The 18675-nt window shown below is 46.8% G+C and overlaps 1 protein-coding gene across 7 annotated transcripts in view; it reads left to right on the top strand.

The window, feature by feature from the left end:
• The window catches only part of AGAP1 (ArfGAP with GTPase domain, ankyrin repeat and PH domain 1), a 315136-nt gene that overhangs the window by 108711 nt on the left and 187750 nt on the right, over positions 1–18675 (top strand). For 6 of the 7 annotated variants that reach the window (XM_084209327.1, XM_084209325.1, XM_084209324.1 and 3 more), the window contains 3 exons: positions 7732–7817; positions 11830–11971; positions 15751–15885. In XM_084209327.1, the coding sequence (XP_084065453.1) occupies positions 7732–7817; positions 11830–11971; positions 15751–15885 (363 nt within the window). Of the gene's footprint in view, positions 1–6100; positions 6216–7731; positions 7818–11829; positions 11972–15750; positions 15886–18675 lie in introns of those variants that run through there. The other variant, XM_084209329.1, reaches the window with a different exon arrangement.

Raw genomic sequence — 18675 nt, 5'->3', positions numbered from 1 at the left:
AGCTGTCAGCTTGGGGACTGCTTCAAGTGTCACACAAATAAGGAGCTCTGTTAATTAAAGGGAAAAACTCAAGTATTTGCTCTTTAGGAGGTGCTGAGGAAGCAGATTGCCAGCAAAGCTTCCCTTTCAGCTTGTGCTCCCTGAGAGTCCTTAAGGTGTTCTCTGGGACACCTTCAATGGCCAGGGGTTTTTGGGAAATAAAAACACCTTGAATGGCCAGGGTTTTTTTGGGAAAAAATGTCTGCAGCACTGGTGTGCTCCTCTGAAGGTTGTGTCTCAGGGAAAAACTGTAAAGCAGATTTATAGAACTTCTCTGACAACTTTAGGGGCTCTTCACAGGACTAAAAGTGACTTCTCCCCATTGTATCAAACAGAAATATTCCGAGTATTTTGAATTCTCACAGACCCCTCAATTTGCTGCCACAGCAGGCTGTCACCAGGGGTTTGTTCCCATTTTAGGGAGGGTAAAATTATGATTATGGTGTGATCACTGCTAAGTCCAGTTTTAACTTCAGGCTTGCTAGTTGTGATGTAAAACTGCAGTGGAAGGACAGGTATTAGAGCAGCTGGCTAGGTATAAAAAGCAGAGGGGTGTTTGGAAAGCTCTGAGATGTGTGCATCGGTGCTTACATGTTGGGCTGTCTTTGTGAGCTGTTTAGGGTTTGTTAGTGCACATTGGGATTTTGCAATTCTGTTGGAAGCTTGTGAGGTCAAGCAGAAATTCTGAGCAGTTGAATTTCGTGCTGGATTGAAAGCTGGGATGGGTTTGCCTGGAAGATGAAATGTCTGAGAAACCAAAAAAAACAACAAAAAAAAAGGATGATATTTTAAATAAATCACAGGGCTGACTTTGTGAGGAACTCTGTTTGGAAAGCAGTGTTTTGGGCTGCAAATGTTTAAAACTGGAAAAGGCTGGTGGTGGAAAAGGTAGGAGTGTGCTAAAGTGGTATCACATCCTGCCTGGAGGAGCTGACTCGCTGGGGTTTTTTTGGTCTCCGACTGCTTTGATAAAAATAAGCTTTTAAAATTAGACTTGTGTATAAACAATTAGTGGGTGTGAGGTGTAAGCAGCTCTCTGCACCTGCTGTCAGTAAAATAAACCAAGAGAAGGAAATTTAAAAAAAAAAAAAAAAAGATGCAAAATGAGCTATTAGTAGAAATGGGAGCAGTGATTGAATTGTAGGTCCTTGTCAGCTCCTGGCTGACAATATCCCCTGATATTGGAGAGTAAAGATGGGTTCCTGCTTCAGTTTGGACTCAGGGGTGTCTGAACCCCAGGTTTATCCCTGGAGTTGGGGTTAAGTGCTTTGTCTGTCTGCTGCCACTTGATATACTCTTGCCTTTTCACCTGGGACCATAATAATTAATTACTGGAAAGTTGGGAAAAGTATTTCCCTTGCCCTAGAATGGGATCAGCAGTTTATTTCTTAGTAAGAACTCACACCTCTTCTCCCTTTCTAGTCTGTTCTCCTAAATAAATAACCAGGGCTCACATGTTGATTGTTCTGCCTGGGTGTTTAGTAGGCAGATTTTGGTCCTTATCTGCCATGGGATGCCCTATCCAGATCAGCACAGGCTGAGGCTGGCCTGGTGGCACGGACTAGGACAAGCTGTCCCCTTCTCTGCACTCTGCAGGAATTCCCAGCTGCTTTTCTCCCTTGTGCCAGAGGTTTTTGCCATCCCAGCTTTCCACAGCTGCTTTGTCCCCACTTTTGTCCCTGTGATGCTGCTTTTATTTTTCCCCTCTGTTTCTCGAGCTCGTTACGGTCATGTTGAAGTACAATCCAATTTTCTACCATAATTGCAGTCCCTCCTGCTTCATTATCTAGAAACCAAATAGCCTGTTACTTCCATCTTCTAGGTTATTAATAAAGTGGGTGCAGGAGGGTTGAAACTGCTGCAGAAACTTGGATTACTATCGTGCTGCTTCTTTCAGATGAGTCATTTGATGGGGACAGAGTGTGCTCTACCTCTCTATCTGCACTCACATTACAGTGATTTTTTTAAGACTGGCCCTCTCTAATTGGCTTAGCACAGTCTGCACTGGCTGTCAGGAGCTTTGCAGTGAAAGTAGAACATGCCCTGCTCTGCTCCTCAGCCCTGTCCCTGGGTAATGAGGGAAACTTAATTGCTCAGAGGCTGGCTCTGGTTTGTTCCCAGTTATCTTGGTGCTTAATCAGTCACCTTCCTCTCCTTCTGCTTGAGATAGAACACTGGATCTAGCTCAGCCTGTTTATCATGGAATCCCAGCATGGTTTGGCTTGGGAGGAACCTTAGAGCTCATGCCCTTCCACCCCTGCCATGGCAGGGACACCTTCCACTGTCCCAGGTTGCTCAAAGCCGCATCCAACCTGTCCTTGGGCACTGCCAGGGATCCAGGGGCAGCCACAGCTTCCCTGGGCACCCTGTGCCAGGGCCTGCCCACCCTCACAGTTTTTTCCCACTGTCCCATCCAACCCTGAAGGTTCTATGCAGCTTGAGGTAATTTTTATATATTTTTGAATTGTAAGCTTTTTCCCCCAAAATTCCATTGATCTCCTTTCACATCACTGCCAGGTTTTGGGAACCCATTACATCTGCCCTTCTGGAGAGGCACTGTGAATAATTCCGAGAGTGCATCTCAGAATTCAGTTGTTAAATGTCATTGCAGCTGCTGCTAAAATTCCAGCAGTGAACCCTCTTTCCATGGAGTTGCAAGATCATATATCAATGCTTCCTTGCCAGTTTTTAGGTAAAGATCAGAGGGTAAGATGTAATATTGCATTTATATATGGTTCCTGTGGGGATACCTTGCAGTAATTTGCTATGGCTTGATACTTCCAGGAGACTGCTCCATGGATTTCCTGCACTATATCCTGAACCTATTGAGAGAACCAATGGTGGGGGTTGAAAAGCTCAGTCTGGGCTGCTTTTGTTGGCTTTTGGGGTTGGTTTTACCCAGGTAGTTTGTTGGGAAGGGGGTCCAGAGCTCCTTTTGCAGCTTCAGTCTCGTGTGGCAGCGATGGTTCCTTGGTCTTTGATCCTCGACCCAGCTCAGCTGCTCACGGTTTCTAAATTGTTGTTTAGCACAGTGTTTATATTCAGGAAATACCCAAAATCATAGAATCATGGAATATCCTGAGCTGGAAGGATCATTGATCCAACACAGGCACCCCAACAATCCCACCCTGTGCATCCCTGGGAGCTTTGTCCAAACCCTCCTGGAGCTCTGGGAGGATTGAGGCTGTGCCCATTCCCTGGGGAGCCTGGGCAGTGCCCCAGCACCCTCTGGGGGAAGAACCTTTTCCATTTTTTTTTCCTATTATGGAAATGCTGCAAAAAGCATTTTAAAATCAGTTCATTTAAATAAAAAACCACAAGTAGCAAACCAGAAGACCCCTATCCGGCCATCTGTTTGAACAGAGAATTTTTGAACGTGTTTCCCTGAAGAGGAGCCAGGTTCTTGGCACTGAGGGGGGAAAAAAAGGGAGAGAATGTGCATGTGTGAGACAACTGGCTGCTGTTGTCAAAATGCACATGTCACTGGGAATATCAAATACAGGAGCTGCCTGAGTCCTTTCGAGCTGCCTCAGTCCTCCCTTCTGTCTTGCCCTGCCACAGTAGACGTTCAGCTGCTGCCTGTGCCTGTCGTGTGGCCAGCCCCCCGAATTTATCCTTCTCACATGGCTAAATAACTTCATCCCCGTGGCAATTTGCTTGAATAAAGAGCCTGGTGAGCACAGCGGAGCCTGGGGATGCAGCAGCAAAATCAGCGGCTGCTCCGCTGAGCAATTACGCGCTGGAACGGCTCTCGGCGAGAGGAGGGGGTGGCCAGGCTGTCAGAGCCTGGATTAAAGCCTCCATGCCCAGAATTCCCCATGTAATACCCAGCTTTTGTTACAGAGAGCACCTCTGATTACAAATGCGTGCAGTGTTTTCATTAAACAGCGATTTTGGCTGGTTAATTTCTGCGCCGCCGCCGATTGCGCGCGCTCGCCTTACGGAGGGCGGTGCAGGACGATGAGATCAGGAAGCTGTGCTTGATCCCCCCCTCTTCCACTTTGTGCTGGGTCTTCAGCCAGGGTTGGGAGTTGCCCATGCACAGAATTTATTTGGCTTTGTGTTGATCAAAGCTGTGTTTTTACGTGGGGCGTCTTCCAGCAGGAGCGTGGCCAGATGCACCTGGGAGAGCTGGGGTGGTTCGGGGGCTGCTTCACCAGTTTGGAGCAGTATCTGTCACCTCTAAAAATTCTGTTCTCATCTGAGCATGAGCCTGTGGGAATGGGCACTGTTCTGGCCCTGGAAAAGTGGGAATAACTGCCTTGAAGTGCCTGTGCTGCCCCGTCCTTTGGCCACCAGTCGTGCCCTGCCCGTGGCCTTCCCTGGCAGGCACATCTGGGAGCTGAGGAGCTCCCTCATTAAAAAGCTGCGTGTGTCATAATCCTGATGGGACCAGAGCAAAGCCAGCCACCTCCCCTGGGAGTGCTGCTGTGGGTTTTGAGCTCCTTCTCTATATTATGAAGGTCATTTCTTTGTTCTCAGTGCTGTTGGTTTAGACAGTAATTCCTGGCTCTGTCATATAGGCAGATCTTTAGGAAAATAGGGGGTGTTTTGTAGCCCTGGGAGAGTGTTTGATTTCCTCATGGGTTGCTGTAGTCCAATATTTGAACTGGCTGATCTCTGTAATTCCTCTTTGCCTGTGGTGCTTTACAAAGCCCTGGATGTATTTTTTAAGAAATAATGAACGTGGTGCTGTCCAAGCTGAAGCACCCAAAATCACTGCCCTTGCCCAAGCTGCTCATGGGTCTCGTCAAATCAAAGGAGAAGCAGTTTATTGTTTGCCTTAATCCTACAACCACAGATACCTGCAGGGCACAGCCTTGCTTTTTCTATTCTTCACTGTTTATGCTTTTGTTTGTGCAAATTCTTGATATTGAGGTAGGTTTTCTTAATCTCTGTCCTGTGCAGCACCTAATTTTGTGCTGTGCTCATGATAAGGGCTCCTTAATGGTGTAGAAGCACAAGTTATTAGGGATGAGTCCTGCTGTGAGCTGAGATTTGCATAAAATAATTCTTACTCCAGGGATGAGCGTGAGTTTGCTGTTCCATTTCTGAGCCTTCAGCTTTGTTTTGAAATATTTAGTAGAGCTCAGAAATGCAGGGCATTCTTTGAAACAGTTTGGTTGGAGGGGTGTTAAATTCAAACTGTTTTGCCATGAAACACTTAAATCCAAACAAAAATCAAGGGTTATGAGGATGTGCCTATTCCAGCTAACGAGCACATCCTGCTTTTAAGGGTGAAGAAGGCACTTGAGCAGATTTGAGCTGACTGTGGCTGTTGGCTGCAGCAGGGTGACAGCCATTGGTGAAGTGGGCCAGCACGTCAGGATCTGAATTTATTACTGGAAATAACAATAATTGCACTGAGCTCCACGCCCAGTGTTTTTGGGGAAGGCAAGGAGCAGGTCCCCAAGGTGATCATTTAGTGTGGATTCACATAGGAAAAGAGCTGCTGGCTAACTTGCACTGTATTTATTAAATTTAATACCCTTTTCCAAGCTGCCCTCAACAGTCAGATCGTGAAGAGCAAATCTCGTAGGGCTCACGTTTGTGAGCTGGGTATGTACCCTCAAATTTTTTTTTTTTTTTGTTTTTCAATTCTCTGCTTAAGCTTTTTAATCCACCCTGTCTGTACCTTCTTTGTGCCTCTGAGGACTGTTTGAAGGTGCAGTGAGACTGGCAAGGCATCCTGTTGGCTATTGGAATAATGAGTTGGCTCCTAAACACATTCGGTGTGTGGTATTTTGTAATTAGCTGGGGGAACTTGCAGTGTTTAAAAAAAAAAGGAAATAGGAAATGGCAATTAGGCAGAACTTTCCCTCTCTGATCAGGCATATAGTGTATTTCCATTGTTACTTACAGCTTTAAAACCCCTCTCTGGAGGGCTCTGTATTGAGTAATTCATCTTAGTTAACACTTCATTGGGAAGCGCATTTAATTGACAGCATATAGAAATAATGGCCTGATTAATAGAAATCCAGTTCCTGAGAGCTGAGACTGTTTCCTTTACAAGTTCTTACACTTGTTTGGGATTGTTCTTTTCAGGTTCAGTAATGATAGATACCTATCTGCCACTTGATCTGCGAGGGCAGGATTGAAATCCACTTTGTGAGCGAGATAATGAAAATCCATACGTGGCTCTTCTGCTCCTTCTGTGCCATTAACCAACCAGAAATGTGATAGTCTTCATTGCTGCATGTTTAATACTGCTAATAGGATAAGTTTATAAAGAAAAGATTAAACAAAAAACCCCAGCACAAACCCACAAAACCTCTAATTCTTACATCTTTTATTAAACACAAAAATGTGTCTAAACACGCTTAAACGTTGCACAGAGCTGAGCTGTGGAGTAATCTTGGTTTGAAGGCTGCTGTTGTGGTTGGGCTGGGGGGAATGGTGGGTCTAAGGCAGCGTGGGGTTCCCCTAAGGCAGCAATTTTGGGGCAGATTGTTATGTTTTGAGGATCAGCATTAGCCTGGGAGTGCTGACTTACTTGCTTAGGGAGCTTGTTTGGAGAGCAAGGCAGAGCTGTTGGCTCTCCACCATTGGTTTTTGTGGAATGACTCATTTTGAAGCTGGGAAATTGGGTTCAAATGGGAAGTTAGTCCAGTTTTTAAAAATAGGTCAGAGAGAGAAGTTTGGGGGGTGTTAATGGATGTGTTTTATCTCAGCATGATAAGCTCAGCTGTGAGGGTGGGTGATGCTCAGCTGGAGGCCCTGGGGGCTTTGGGGCTTAGGTGGGGAGATAAGAGTGGGTTTGCTCAGGGAGAGGAGCCTAAATGCCTCCCCAGTGCTTAGGCCAAGCTTGCTAATCCTGGCTCAGGCTCCGTCGCAGCAGAAGCCCTAAATGGGATTTGTCATTTCGGAGAGAGGCAGCAGAGTGCCCAAAATACGCTTTTAGCCCCAAAAGAAGCAATCCCAGCGCTGCCCCGGGGTGTGGCTGAGTCCCTGTGAGCCAGGGGACAGGACGGGACAGAGCAGCCGCTGGGCTTGGAGCCTCCCTGGTGGTCCCAGGCACCCCTTGATCTGCATTCCCTGGAAGTCCAGGATCAGGAGTAGGATGTGGCTGCAGGCTATGGCTGCCCTCTCTTTTTCCAGGTGTCCAGAGCAGGTGTGGGATTCATCCCAAGCCAGCAGCACAGGCTTCTCTGCTAGCTTAGCACATCCCTCCAGAGGCAGCACCATTGTAGCTTTTTTGTCTAACATGTGTGTGGTACCTTCCCCTAACTGTGGTGTGTGAGTGTAGAGCTCTCATTGCCATAACATCCCACTCCTGTGTGCTCTGAGAACTGGGCTTCCCTTGGGGAAATGCTGGGTGCCACAAGAAACTGGTTCTGGTGACGAGGCATGACATTTGTGCACAACTTTGCCTTTCTTCTCACAATTATTTCAAACAAAGGTGACACATACAGGGTTTTGACTGTATGTATCAACCCAAGGATACCTAACGTGGGTTGTAATGCACTTCCTGGCTTTTTCCCACTATATATATATAAAAATATATATATATATATATGAATAAGGCAAGTACATGCCTTAACTTTTAAGAATTCCCATGTCTGTGCATATAAGCTTCAGTAACATTCCAGTTGTTGGTTAATTTGCACAGAGCTTTTTTTTCCACAAGTGAAGCCTTTTTCTGTTGTGTGCTTTGTACCTTTGCTGTCTGTAACCAGCTGCTTTGTGTGGCAGGTGGGAGATTCAAGAAGGAGATAGTGGTTGATGGACAGAGCTACCTGCTGCTGATCAGAGATGAAGGAGGCCCTCCAGAGGCACAGGTGAGCCCAAAGCCTGGATTCCCTTGTTTTTCAAAGCTTCCTTTCAAAGAACTGGCTCTGCTTTGTTCTGTCCTGGCTCCTTGTCATCTTCCTGCCAGGGGAATTCCAGCATCACCCTCAGGGGAAAAAGATTTTGCCCAGCAAATGGTTGGGGTTTCAGTTACAATGGATGGATGAGTGTGTGTAGCAAATATTTGGGATTCTGACTGAGACTGTGCAAGTCAGGATATCCAGCTCATTTATACTGAATTCCCAGGCATTGTGCTTCCCCTGCTCACACATCAGGATTTCGTGGAAACACAGAATGGTTTTGGTGGGAAGGGACCTTAAAGCTCATCTCACTCCCTCCCCTGCCGTGGGCAGGGACACCTTCCACTATCCCAGGGTGCTCCAAGCCCCATCCTACCTGGCTGTGGACACTTCCAGAGATCTGGGCACTCTGTGCCAGGGCCTCCCCACCCTCACAGGGAGGAATTCCTTCCCACCATCCCATTTAACCCCACCCTGTGGCAGTGGGAAGCCATTCCCTGTGTCCTACCCTGCTCCAGGCCCTTGTTCCAAGTCCCTCTCCAGCTCTCTGGAAGGGGCTCTGAGGTCTCCCTGGAGCCTTCTCTTCTCCAGGTTGAACACCCCCAGCTCTCCCAGCCTGTCCAAGCCATTGGCCGTGGAGAAGACACTCGAGGGCTTGAGTGCTTGACCCTTACTCTGTTTTGAGCAAGAGTTTGCTCATGTGCTCCTTAAATCACCTCAGACCCAGCTGTGCTGTCTGCAGGCAGCATCCTTGTCTTGGGCATCCTCCTCCACCTCTCCTCACCTGGGCACTGGCAGGATTTCCTGAGCTTTGGCTGCTGCTGCCTTGCTTTGCCCGGCTCTTCCGGGAGGGATCAGCTTCCAAACAAGCAATAATTCAGCATCAGGAGCTGCCAAACAGCTGAGGGGGAGCTGTGCCAGCAGCAGCAGCTTGGGTTTCAATGCAGCAGCACAGCTCCAGGAGGGTGAGAGCGTGGGGGAAGGTGCCAGGACAAAGGGGAAGAGAAAGGACGTGGAGGAAATGGAGGCTGAGAGAGACATCCTGGAAGGAAGTCACAGGGCAGAATAAAGTGCTGGCACATCTGCAGCCCTGGCAGCAGGAGCAACAAGGACAGCTCTGTCTGGGGCTGGGAGGGATTTGGCTGAAGCAGCCCCTGGTGTCCAGCCTCTGATGCTTAGAGAACATTCACTCATCTAAAAATGTCAATAGTGGAGGTGTAAAGGTACAAGCAGCCATCTGAGATGGTTTTGTGCCTGGGTTTGCAGAGCTCACAGGAGCTGGCTGCAGACTGATGAACAGCATGGGGTGTGCCCCTGGGATGTGCCAGGTAGATCTGGGGCTTGGACTGCTGTTGTCCAGTGGAAGGTGTCCCTGCCCATGGCAGGAGGCTGGTATGAGATGAGCTTTAAGGTCCCTTCCAACCCAGACCATTCTGGAATTCTGTGGTGGCTGAGATTTGTTCTCAATCCTCGTGGTTTGCTGAAGAGGTCTGAGGTGTCAGTGCTGTCTCACCTTTCAGCACGAGGTAAATTCCTGTAAATTCCCTTTGGAGTTTTTGGGTGTAATTTCAAGTTACATGTCTATTAAAAATCTTTAATCTGTTCATTAATTCCTGCAATGAAAAGTTTGCTTGTATGTTCATGAATAATTGGGATTGAATTCCAACTGCAGTAAGTGAGGAGCTGACATATGGAGTTCTGGCACTGGGTCATGGGTATTCCCCAGGTTACTGTCCCCTTCTTTTTGGCAGGAAGGGAGAAAAGCCAAACTTCCCTCGAGACTCTTTTTGTGGGTTTATGATCTCTCCTTTCTTTGCCTAAGATAAAGTGGTTCAAACATGAAAATAATTCAATTTCCAGCTGTAAAACCAAATTAACCTGGTGACTGACCTACAATGAGCTGCTGCATGTGACTTTTTTAATTTAAAACTTTTTTTACAATTTGGTTTCGGGCTTGCCGTGATCTAACAGCTCTGCTCATTCACAGTATTAAGTCTGAGAATGGATTTCTATACCAGCAGCTAATTTGTCCTTGTTTCAAGCCATTCCCTACACAGTACTCTGGATGAGACATCTAGGGTTTCCAGACCTTGTGTTTCCCAAAATTCCTTTGGTTCTCTGTACTACAGGTCTGATATCCACAAATATTCAGCCGCATTTCATCATGAAAAGAGAAATAAGGAATTGTTGGAAATGTTTTGTGTCTGCAGGAACTGCACTGTGTAAATCTGTGGAGTGTTTTAAAATAATCTTTATTAGAAGGCTGTTTTACACACTGCTCAAACATTCAGAGGGTTTAGAGAGACTGTTTGCTTCCAAGCGGATGCCTTAAGGACATTCCCAGTTGTTGGGAAGAGTCCTTGGCATGATGCTGCTGAGTCCAGTCAACAAAAACCATTTTATAAAGAGACCCAAGCCCACATCTCCCAAATAATGATGTTGTCTCCAGTTCTTGTGGCTTCATCTTCTGTTTTGAGCAGTTTAACAGCGTGGTGGTTGACCTTATTCTGGCAGTGACTCTGCTGTGTGTTAACCAGTCCTGTCCTTCCCCTCTGGAAGATTGTCCTCCTGACTGTCTTGAAAACCTCAGAACAATTTTTTGGTCTATTTTTACACCATAACAGCCCAGGCAGCGTTTGGTTTCAATACAATCATCATGAATATTCAGAGCCTTTCCCCAGTGAACCTCTGTGTTCAGTGTGTCCCCTGGCACGTTGTAGTAATAATATAACAAAGCATGAAAATCCCCTTGGCTGAAGCTTGTTTCCATTGCTCTAAATTTGGGTAGGAATGGAGTCACTTAGGGAAAAATAAAGGCAGCGAGGTAAGCTGGAGTTTTTCTCGATGTCCTGTTTATGTTCACCGTTGAGTTAAATGTCTTAATTCACTTGTGAGCTGAAAGCTTCTCACTTGCATGGTCACTGAGGAGCACCTTGGCTTGGCCTGTGCACCTGCATGTCTCTCAGCAGGTTCCTGATGCCAAGAGAGAGCAGTCTGCTCTTCCACTGAAGGCACAACGAGGCACTCGGTGCTGCTGGCTCAGCTGAGAGTGTCTGTATGGTGAAGAATGGCAAGTCTCAAATTAATGGGATTGAGATGTGAGAATTCCTAGCAATGCCTGTCCTGGCATTATCAGCAGCAAATGGCAGCATGGGGGCTCAGTCAGCCCTGCAGATGAGTGCTGCTCTTTTCAAATGCACAGGGCCAGCGACCTCAGCCTGCTGTGTTTTCTGGAAATCAAACCCAGTGTGCACTGACAGTAGCTGGTTACACACTCCAGTGAAGAAGGAGTGCTCTTGTGGGGAAATCCCTTGTGTATCCCAGATCCCCATGGCTTGCAGGGCGATGAGATTCATCATTTTAGCAGATGATCCTAACCTTGCTTAGGCCTTTTTTGTGTGTGCGTTTTTCTGGTGTGTATTTCCCTTGCAGGAAGGTAAGAATGTTTCTCTCTTGGTTTTCCTTCCTTCCTTCCTTCCTTCCTTCCTTCCTTCCTTCCTTCCTTCCTTCCTTCCTTCCTTCCTTCCTTCCTTCCTTCCTTCCTTCCTTCCTTCCTTCCTTCCTTCCTTCCTTCCTTCCTTCCTTCCTTCCTTCCTTCCTTCCTTCCTTCCTTCCTTCCTTCCTTCCTTCCTTCCTTCCTTCCTTCCTTCCTTCCTTCCTTCCTTCCTTCCTTCCTTCCTTCCTTCCTTCCTTCCTTCCTTCCTTCCTTCCTTCCTTCCTTCCTTCCTTCCTTCCTTCCTTCCTTCCTTCCTTCCTTCCTTCCTTCCTTCCTTCCTTCCTTCCTTCCTTCCTTCCTTCCTTCCTTCCTTCCTTCCTTCCTTCCTTCCTTCCTTCCTTCCTTCCTTCCTTCCTTCCTTCCTTCCTTCCTTCCTTCCTTCCTTCCTTCCTTCCTTCCTTCCTTCCTTCCTTCCTTCCTTCCTTCCTTCCTTCCCTTTCCTCGCTGCTCTTGTCACAGTTGGCCTTTCCCCTTTTTATCCTGCAGTTTGCCATGTGGGTGGATGCTGTTATCTTTGTGTTCAGCTTGGAGGATGAAGTCAGCTTCCAGACCGTTTACCACTACTACAGCCGCATGGCCAACTATCGCAACACCAGTGAGATCCCCATGGTGCTGGTGGGCACCCAGGGTAAGTGCAGCCCTGATTCCCAGCTGGAATGCTCTCAGCTGGGCCTTGCAGACCACCTGGGCTCCTCCAAGCTGGCAAAGCCACATCCTGTCCTTTCCCCTTTGCTACAGGGCTGTGGCATTGCAAGGACAGTATTTGAGGTGAGAGAAGAATGTCCTGGCAGCTCATTTGGAAGGGAGTGTAGGACTTCAGCAGTGAAGAAAGAGGGGAAGTTTAGGTCAGATATGCACAAGAAATTCTTCCCTGTGAGGGTGGGGAGGTCCTGCAGAGGTTGCCCAGAGAAGATGTGGCTGTCCCTGGATCCCTGGAAGCGCCCAAGGCCAGGTTGCATGCGGCTTGGAGCAGCCTGGGGTAGTGGAAGGTGTCCCTGCCCATGGCAGGGGGTGGAACAGGGTGAGCTTTAAAGTCCCTTCCAATTCAGACCATTCCAGGATTCTGTGACTTGCAAGGAAATTTCAAATAATACCTTCAGTGCGTGCTGATCCTGGTGGTTTTCTTGCCCAGCAGGGAGATGCCCTCATTGAATTTGGGCAGGAAAATCAGTAGTGTAGGGAACTTCTGCAGCCAGACCAGTTTCCATGTGCTTGGCAGTCTGGAAGGGTTTAACACCTGGCATTGCTGAGAGGCAAAAGGGTGAGAGGTGGGAAACCTCCAGCAGCACAGTAGGAAGCAGAGGTGAACCCTGGCCTCAGGCTGTGCCTCTGGGAGACCTCTGTAGGTCAAGTAAAAACACAGCTTTTTGCCACCTGAGCCAGCCTCTCCCCCCAATTTTTCCTTCTGAAAATGCAGCTGTCCTGAAGGGGAAGTATGGCAAGGGAAAGGTACCCAAAATATTTCAGTTTCTTTGGCATTTGAGTAGTTTTTTTAATATTGTCTGCGTTTTTGCGCCAGCATAGCCCAGTAGTATTTCACCAGTTTCCCATCCTGTGATTGGTTTGCTGCATTGGTGGAGCTGAGGCTGTTCTGTTCCTGACCATGGAATCATGAATGTTGGGAAAAAACCCTTTTAAATCACCAAATCCAGCTGTTCCCTCAGCACTGCCAATGCCAGCATTAAACCATGTCCTCAGGTGCCACACCTCACAACTTTTGCGTCCTTCCAGGGATGGTGACTCCAGCGCTGCCCTGGGCAGCTGTGCCAGGGCTGGACAACCCTTTGGGCACAATTTAAGGCCATTTCTCCTCGTCCTATCCCTTGTTCCTTGAGTACAGAGCCCACCTGGCTGCACCCTCCTGGCAGGAGCTGTGCAGAGCCACAAGGGCCCCCCTGAGCCTCCTTTGCTCCAGGCTGAGCCCCCCCCAGCTGCTCCTCACTCCTTTTGAGCTCCTTCCCACTGGGGCATCCCTTTCCAAGAGCATCACCAGGTTGCTGTTGTGTGTTAGAGGCAGAACACAGGTGTTGTGAATTGTTCTTGGTTCAATTTTGGGCATCCTTGTTAGTGGGTCCCCAGTGGGTTTGGTGGTGTTGAAGCTTTTTGGTGTTTTTTCAGCCACGTGGTCAGGAAGCAGTTGGCCTTCCCCTGCCTCCTGCCCCGGGGTGACAGCACAGAGGGGATGTGTGGGCAGAAGAGAAGGAGGAATCACGGCCCAGCTGGAGGGAGGAAACAGATGACAAGAAGGAAAAGGGGAAGTAGGAACAGAAAAAGTCTTAGGACAGCAGAAACTCCACCAAAAAGCAGAAAGGAGCTGCTTTGAAGGGCCATGTTTTGGGCTTGAAGCTGGAGTTGAAAAGGTGAAGGGGAAACATTTCTCCAGTTTCTTTTTCCTTTATGCCCTTCTGGGGTATGGTTTGGGTATGGTTTTCCATCTTCCTGTTACTTCCAGAAAAAGAAAAGTTCATTTTCTGTTGCAGCACTGATGCAAACGGGATCTTTTGAAAAGACAGAAGTTCTAGGAATAAGCATCAAGAAAAAGCACAGCTTTTTGTCTGTGTTTGATAGTGAAATAAAAATACATAAATACACTTGTTAAAGTACACATTTGAAATCTACCTTTCATATCACAGAATCCCAGAATGGTTTGGGATGGAGAGCACCCTAAAGCTCATCTGATTCCAACCCCGTGCCATGGGCATGGGCATCTTCTACTGGCCCTGGTTGCTCCAAGCCCTCTCCAACCTGGCCTTCTTGGTTGTGTCAGGTATTCCTGAAATGAGATGTGAAATGAAGTCTTTCCCACCACATGAACACTTCCAGATGTTCTCCCCTGGCTTCCAAAGCCAGCTCAGTGCCCCAGGCTGACTCACCTCGGAACAAGGAGGCAAACTCTGGGGAGCTGTGGTGCTCTGGAACTGAGCCCTCTCGGTTCCTTTCTGGGTACATGTTACCAGCGCCCTCTGCTGATAAATAACGGGCTCCTGCTTTTCCTAATTGCTGCTTTACTTTCCTTAATTGGGTCTGATGAGGAGGTAATGACAGCATCAGTCGAGGTCTGGTCCTGTCGTGCCCCGGGCAGAGCCTGGCACACAGTGTTGCAAGAGGCTCTGATTCCAAGTTTAGCTTCAGGTGATGCTGTTTTCCTAAAGAACAAATCTGTTTTGCTGCTGTGGGCGGTTGCAGATTTTAAGGAAGGCTTTCTGGGCAGCTGTAAATGCTGAAATTAGTGCCTGTTGTAGAATCCCAGAATTGTTTGGGCTGAAAGGGACTTTGAAAATCATCCAGTGCCACCCCCTGCCATGGGCAGGGACCCCTCCCACTCACTATGCCAGGTTGTTCAAAGCCCCATCCAGCCTGGCCTGGAACACTCCCAGGGATAGGGCAGAAGAGTAACACGATACTCCTGGGGAAAAAAACCCTTCTTTTTCAAGATCTGTTAATAAGATTATCTCTTCAAATAGTATCACCTTTGTACACAGAGTTCATCACTATGATGGAGTAGCAAGGAAGAAGCTTCTCCTTCGTATATTCTGGTGTAAGGTTTTTTCAGCTCCTCTGGATAAGCTCTAGAAACTGAAATTTCTGATTTTCAGCTTTCATGAGAAGAAGCTCTTGGGGACAATTGCCAATTATGATTGTTTAGAAAAATGGAATTTTTATCAGCTTTGCAGTATGTTCCCACAACAACTCTGGGCGCCTTTACAGCAGTTTGAGAAAGTAATTTACAATTCAGTTCTATTTCTTTAAAATACTTAATAATATACTTAATAATACTTAAAATACTGTTTAAATGTTTAATATTTCACACTCTATAGTCACTGATACTTACGGAGATGTAAAAACCATTTGACATGTTTGTACTAATCGCCCACTTATTTCCCTAAGTATATTTTACATCAGAGCTCATGCTCTTTCATGTGATTGTGTATTTCTTTTTGGTATTTTTGGCAACAACTGAGCTCAGTATATGTATTTAAGGAAAGCAAAAAGCCTTGGAGGTTTTCCCCCGGCTTTTAGAATCAGTGTACTAGTAATTTTAATAAAGAAACATAAATTAGAGTGATGTACACCCTGTTTCATGGTTTGTATTTAAACTCACTGCTTGGTATTGGTCAATATGAGAGGAGCTGGCCTGAAGTTGCTCCAGGGGAGGTTCAGGTTGGATACTGGGGAAAATTTCCCCATGGAAAGGGTTGTCAAGCATTGGAACCATCCCTGGAAGTGCTCAAAAACCACGTGGATGTGGCACTTGAGGGCACGGGTCAGTGGTGACCGTGGGTTGCCATACACTCGGTGATCTCAGAGGTTCTTCCCGACTTCCACGCCCCTCCCGTGACCCTGTGAGTCCCAGGCTGGTGTTTCCAAGCGACCACTGATGGGTGTTTTCCCCCTGTGGCTCTGCAGATGCCATCAGCTCCACCAACCCCCGCGTCATCGACGATGCCAGAGCCAGGAAGCTGTCCAACGACCTCAAGAGATGCACTTACTACGAGACCTGCGCGACCTACGGGCTCAACGTGGAGAGAGTCTTCCATGACGGTAGGGCTGCCCCTTTGCTCCCAGCACACCACCCCACCCTCTAGCCGTCCTTCCTGAGTAATGATCCATTGGCATGGCTCGGATATTTGCCTGCTCAGTTAAAGAAAACGCTGAGTTTTGGGCATTTTTTTGTTGTGTTTGCTGAGACGGCTCCTTAGCTTTCTAAGATGACTCCTTAATGCATCGTATGTGCACTGATGTGCTTTCCACCAGCACCTTCAGTCTTGAGCATCTTAAGCTATTTTTAGTCCTTATTTAATTTTCAGTTTTCTTTGGCGCTTGCTTTGTTGTAGCAAAGTTTTCTTGGCTTTGGTTTTAGCGCTCCTGGGGAGGCTGAGGGGCTGTTTGTGCAGAGTAGCTGAAAATGCTACGTTTGAGCACTGTGATGTTCACGGGGTGTTAAAAATTGACAGCTAGGCTGGATGTTGGGAAGGAGTTGTTCCCTGTGAGGGTGGGAAGGCCCAGCACAGGGTGCCCAGGGAAGCTGTGGCTGCCCGTGGATCTCTGGAAATGTCCAAGGTCAGGCTGGACAGGGCTTGTAGCAGCCTGGGCTAGTGGAAGGTGTCCCTGCCCATGGCAGGGGTGGGACAGGGTGAGCTTTAAGCTCCTTTTCAACCCAAACCATTCTGGGACTCTGTGAGAGTCTTGTGTAGGGCGTTTTTGATCCTTGTGGGACCCTCCCAGATCAGGATGTTCTATAATTCCATGATCCTGGAGTTGTATGAGATGGGATCTGTGCCCCCTCTAGTGGAATTTCAGTCAAGTGTCCTGGGGCTTGGCTGGCTTCTCTTCTCGCCAGGCTCCTCTCATGGCTGAATGTGTCAGCCCCTCATCACAGCAGTTTTCTGTGTCTAAAAACCTCCTTAATTAATAAAGTTTCAATGCTTCTCAGAGCCCCTTAGTTCTGGGGATTTTTGTTACCAGCTTCTCGTTGCAAAGTCCTGCTCTGCCGGTGCTTACATGAGGCAGTGTCACATCAGCACCTTGCAGTGGGGTGTGAAAAACCACATCAAATTAAAAAGTAAAAAGGCAAAAATATCAAATTTTTACATGGAATCAAAAGGAGATACATCCTAATGTTTACATTGGAGGGGGGGAAAAAAAGTTGTAATTTTTACATGGGGAAAAAAGAGGCAAAACATTTGTACATTTTATGTGGAAAATACTGACACGCACCCGTTTTTTACCCATGCTGTTGGTCACATTTCAGAGAAGAGCATTTGATGCTGCATCTTCTTGCTTTGCTCCCTGTTTTCTGTTGAACCAGTTGCAAAAATTACTGTTTTGACTGCCTAGATTTTCTATATTGATTAGGAGTTTCAAAGAGCCATTAGGGGGTTTTGTTTAGCACATTTATTTTGGAGTGCTGGCTATAGTTAGATTGTTAATTATATATTCCAAGTCCTGGTGTTTGTGGCTCTGTCTGCAGCCTTCTTCTTGGCTTTTTTCCCCCTTTCTCAGAGATTTTGAGAGAAGTCTCTTGGCACAAAGCTAGTGTGATAAACTTGTAAGCTTTCAGGGGGGCTCATTTGTCTCTCTTTGGTTGTAAGAAAGAATTGACAGGGCTCATGTGTTTTAAGAAATATCAGGGTGTTGTTTTGGCCCCATGGCAGCCAACCAACTCTTTAATATTTGCCAGCTAATAGGATTAGAAATGCTTCTGTATGAATGGGTTACACTTGCCAGACACATCTGGGACCGAATCCAATTCCTGATAATTTTTGCTGTTTATTTTAGCAGGAAACAAAGCAACTTCTTAACCCCATTAAATGGGGGGGTGTGACTGAGCAGTGCAAGCTGTTAATAGGGAGCACTTGATTAAATGTCCCTTGGTTTGTGCTGCTCTGGGGTGTTCAGGTTCAGCATACCTTTAATGGTTTTTTGTGGCTTCTTCAGAGGGTTCACATCAGTGGGGTAGTGGAAGGTGTCCCTGCCCGGGCAGAGGGTGGAACAAGATGAGCTTTAGGGTCCCTTCCAACCCAAACCATTCTGGGATTCTCTGATGAAAAAAGAAATAAAATCCACCTGAGGATGTTCCAGCCCACAGACTTTTCTTCCACACACACGTGGTGGCTTTAGACACCAGTTCCTGGTTTGGGCTGCTTTGTTTGCAAGCTTATTTTAAAATCTCTTTTTTTGTTTCTGTGTTGTGCCTTGCTGTGATGTAGACCTACCTTTTGGAGGAAGAAATTGGAAATGGCATTGAAGAGCTTTTTACTCCTTCATTGCACACACTTTAGAAATGAAATTTCTAATTTGTCCCCTGCAAGCAGCAACTGAACTTAGTGGTCATCTGTTACGATTCTTCTGTGATAACTCATTTCCCATTTTCTCCACAGCTGAGTGGTAAAATAATTTAACTTGAATGATTACTGTTATTATGAAAATGCTACTTTATTCTCGAGTTAAATCCAAATACCTCGTTTCCAACGCTTCATTACAGCTGATAAGCTCACTATTGATTGTAGCAGAGATGGACTCATAGAATCACTTGGGCTGGAAAAGACTCTTAAGATCATCAAGTCCATTGGTTCCGATTTTGTGTGAGGAAAGATGAGTAAAGTGAAAGCCAAAATCCTTCTTCACATTCTGCTGTTTTAGAGAATGTTTTTTAACCTTCAGCCATGTTCCACTGAGGTTTAATCTCTCATACTTTTGGGAGTTAAAACCTGAATTTCAGGCTGAAATAAAAAAGAGAAGTTCCACGTTTCAAGGCTTTAGTTTAGTAATGTGCCCAACGATGGAGGATAATAAATCCTTTCTTATTTTTTGGTGTTTTAAACGGTACAA

The sequence above is a fragment of the Fringilla coelebs genome, assembly GCF_963513975.1.
Source record: "Fringilla coelebs genome assembly, chromosome: 7".
Lineage (NCBI taxonomy): Eukaryota > Metazoa > Chordata > Aves > Passeriformes > Fringillidae > Fringilla > Fringilla coelebs.
Note: the sequence above shows the minus strand (reverse complement) of the source record. Positions and strands in the feature narration are given on the sequence as shown.